The 3,321-nt window shown below is 37.1% G+C and overlaps 1 protein-coding gene across 1 annotated transcript; it reads left to right on the forward strand.

The window, feature by feature from the left end:
- The first annotated feature begins 1,070 nt into the window (after nucleotides 1-1,070).
- On the forward strand, nucleotides 1,071-1,745 carry LOC138890269 (secreted RxLR effector protein 161-like). The gene has a single exon (XM_070173641.1). The coding sequence runs from the start codon at nucleotides 1,071-1,073 to the stop codon at nucleotides 1,743-1,745; it is 675 nt and encodes a 224-aa protein (XP_070029742.1).
- The last annotated feature ends 1,576 nt before the right edge of the window (nucleotides 1,746-3,321 follow it).

Below are 3,321 nucleotides of genomic sequence, written 5' to 3' on the forward strand. Positions count from 1 at the left end.
ACAACAAGTTCAAGAGCCACCACCACTTGAGGAGGCACATGAAGATCAACCCGCTTTACCTGAACCCACTAAAGAAGTGTCTGAACCAGTGGGAGTGAGAAAATCTTTAAGAATTTGAAAATCAGCAATTTCTAGCGACTATATTGTATATCTCCAAGAGTCTAATTATTATATTAGAATAAAAGATGATCCATGCTCGTTTTCACAAGCCAAGAGTGGAGAAAACTCCACATTTTGGTATGATGCCATGAAAGAAGAGTTAGAATCTATGGCTAAAAATAAAGTCTGGGATCTCGTCGAATTACCAAAGGGATCCTCTACCATAGGTTCCAAGTGGGTCTTTAAAACTAAAAGAGACTCATCTGGTAATATCGAACGATATAAAGCCAGACTTGTATCCAAGGGTTTTATCAAAGGGAAGGCATTGATTACCATAAAACCTTCTCTCCAGTATCAAAGAAGGATTCATTGAGAATAATCATGGCATTAGTAGCTCATTTTAATTTAGAGTTACATCAAATGGATGTGAAAACAACTTTCCTGAATGGAGATCTTGAAGAGGAGGTATACATGAGTCAGCTTGAAGGATTTTGTGATAAGGACAAAAGTCACCTTGTTTGCAAGTTAAATAAATCCATTTATGGGCTAAAACAGGCTTCCCGCCGATGGTATATTAAATTTCATAATATTGTTTCTTCATTTGGATTTACGGAGAACATCATTGATCAGCGTATATATCTTAATATAAGTGGGAGCAAATATATTTTTCTAGTCCTATATGTGGATGATATTTTGCTTGCAAGTAGTGACTTGGGATTGTTGCACGAGACTAAACAGTTCCTTATCCAGAATTTTGAGATGAAGGATATGGGTGAAGCCTCTTATGTCATTGGCATAGAGATTCATAGAGACAGATCCCAAAGATTACTTGGACTGTCTCAAAAGGCCTACATTGAAAGAATTCTAGAAAGATTCGGGATGAAGAACTGTTCACCTATAGCAGCACCCATAATTAAAGGTGACAAATTCTCATTGAATCAATGTCCACAAAATGCATTGGAAAGGAGCAAATGAAAGACATTCCCTATGTTTCGCTTGTTGGAAGCCTTATGTATGCACAGGTCTGTACTAGACCTGATATTGCTTTTGCGGTAGGAATGCTTGGCAGATATCAAAGTAACCCTGGTCTTGACCATTGGAAAGCTGGTAAAAAAGTCTTGAGATATTTGCAAGGAACCAAGGATTTTAAGCTCACATACAAATTTTCTGACTCATTGGAGGTGATTGGATATTCAGACTCTGATATGGGTGGATGCAAAGATACTGGTAAATCTACTTCGAGATACATTTTCCTTCTTAATGGAGGTGTTGTGTCTTGGAGAAGTGTCAAGCAGACCATTGTTGCAACATCCACAATGGAAGCTGAATTTATAGCATGCTATGAAGCTACATGGTTGAAAAACTTTATTTCTGGCCTTAGGATTGTCGATTCCATTTCAAGGCCATTGAGAATCTTTTGTGACAATTCAGCTACAGTTTTCTTTTCTAAGAATAATAAAAGTGGCAGCCAAAGCAAGCACATCGACATAAAGTACTTGATGGTTAGAGACTATGTGAAGAAGCAAGGTGTGAATTTTGAGCATATTCGTACTACTTTGATGATTGCTGATCCTATGACTAAAGGTATGCTGACTAATATTTTCAAGGATCATGTAACCCATATGGGGCTTAGTAGCTCAATTTAGTCTTACTTTGCTCTCTAACAGTTTGTCTAGACATTATGTTTATTTTGATATACATGACAGTGCACATTTTTGGTTTTTCATGTATGATCATTGGATCAATAATGTTGGACTCTGAATGACTTATATTAAGTTCATTCATAAAGTTGTTAGACACTTTGTTAGAATATATTGTGCATTGTAATACATGGAAGGAAGTGTTTGTCTAAAAGCATGACCGTTATGATTCGTGTAATAATATATTCTAGTTAAAGTGATTGTTGCATAACTTTTAGTTGAGTGATAAAGTTTGTGGCCATATTATATGTTTATCTCTCATAAATGATTATCTGATTTTAATATGTGGGCCAAGTGGGGGAATGTTAGAAATTACCGTCTCTTCTAGAGACTTCTAGTGTGGCCCACATATAAGGTAATAAATTATTTACCTTGTCTCCCAAAGGAAATAATATATCAGATAATATTTTGTAGTTATGCATATATGATAGTTTCTTTGTTGGAAATAAATTACCATATATTAAGAGTCCCTAGGGTAATTAAAATTTATGGAGAAGTCCCTAGGGCTAAAGTATTTGCCTAAGAGTCCCTAGCCTACCTATAAATACGCATGTGACTCCATCAGTCTGGCATCCTACGATAGGCACAGGCTAGAAGGCTCCTAGGTTTTTTGCCAACGTTTTACGAAGGTGATTCCCTACAACACTTGAACAACTATGGCTGAAGGTACGTTCCTATTAATATTCCGTTGCGTAGGCTCCGTGAATGTATTCTAATTTCAACATTGTCCCCAATGCACATCCATACATACAAGAGGGTAAAAGGAACTCCCTGGTAGGCCAAAGGCTGAAGCACTAGCATCTCATGGGGTACTCAGGCTTCTCCCAGGCCTGGTCCTTCGTGCGGGTACCTCACGCTTAGTTCTAACCATCTGCTTTACTGTTGCATCCTTCCAATGGTTTTGCGTTCCATGATCCTAAAAAATAAAAAATCGATAGTACAATAATAATACAATAATAAAAATAAATAAATAAATAAAATAAACTAAATTAAAAAAAGATAATAAAGTTGGGTTGCTTCCCAACAAGCACTTGATTTAACGTTGCGGCACGACGTGAATCACTTTTTGCCTCCACCTCGAGCTTATGAATTGAACCCCAAGTTTTGATTCAAGCTTATGATTATGGTCATGGGACGGTGGAACGAATCTAACTGGCCCAAGAAATAATGTAGTATTCTGCACTCCTTGGCCTTTGTATGAAGTATGTAATCCTGACTTTCTGGCAAGAAGAATTCCAGAATATATGCACCTTGTTCTTCATTCCTTGACTCTTCATTTGGTTCGGATGACTCTATTTCCATATCATCATCCAAATATAATGTGGAAAAATGCTTGGAGTGTGGACCAATGCGCTCAAACACATGAACTTTAGGACTTTCAACATCCTCAACATCAATGATACTAGATTCAACAAAATTTATATCCTCAAAGTCCTTGGCTGGCTATAGTCTCACTTCTTCATCATTGACATCCTCAAATTGTAGTTGGCTAGGTTGTTGATGTTCTACTCTGACCTCCCCA

Source organism: Nicotiana sylvestris, chromosome 4 (assembly GCF_000393655.2).
Source record: "Nicotiana sylvestris chromosome 4, ASM39365v2, whole genome shotgun sequence".
NCBI lineage: Eukaryota > Viridiplantae > Streptophyta > Magnoliopsida > Solanales > Solanaceae > Nicotiana > Nicotiana sylvestris.

Bases quoted from the DNA above. Each gene is read 5' to 3' on its own strand.
- LOC138890269 (XM_070173641.1), top strand. From the start codon at position 1,071: ATGAAAGACATTCCCTATGTTTCGCTTGTTGGAAGCCTTATGTATGCA.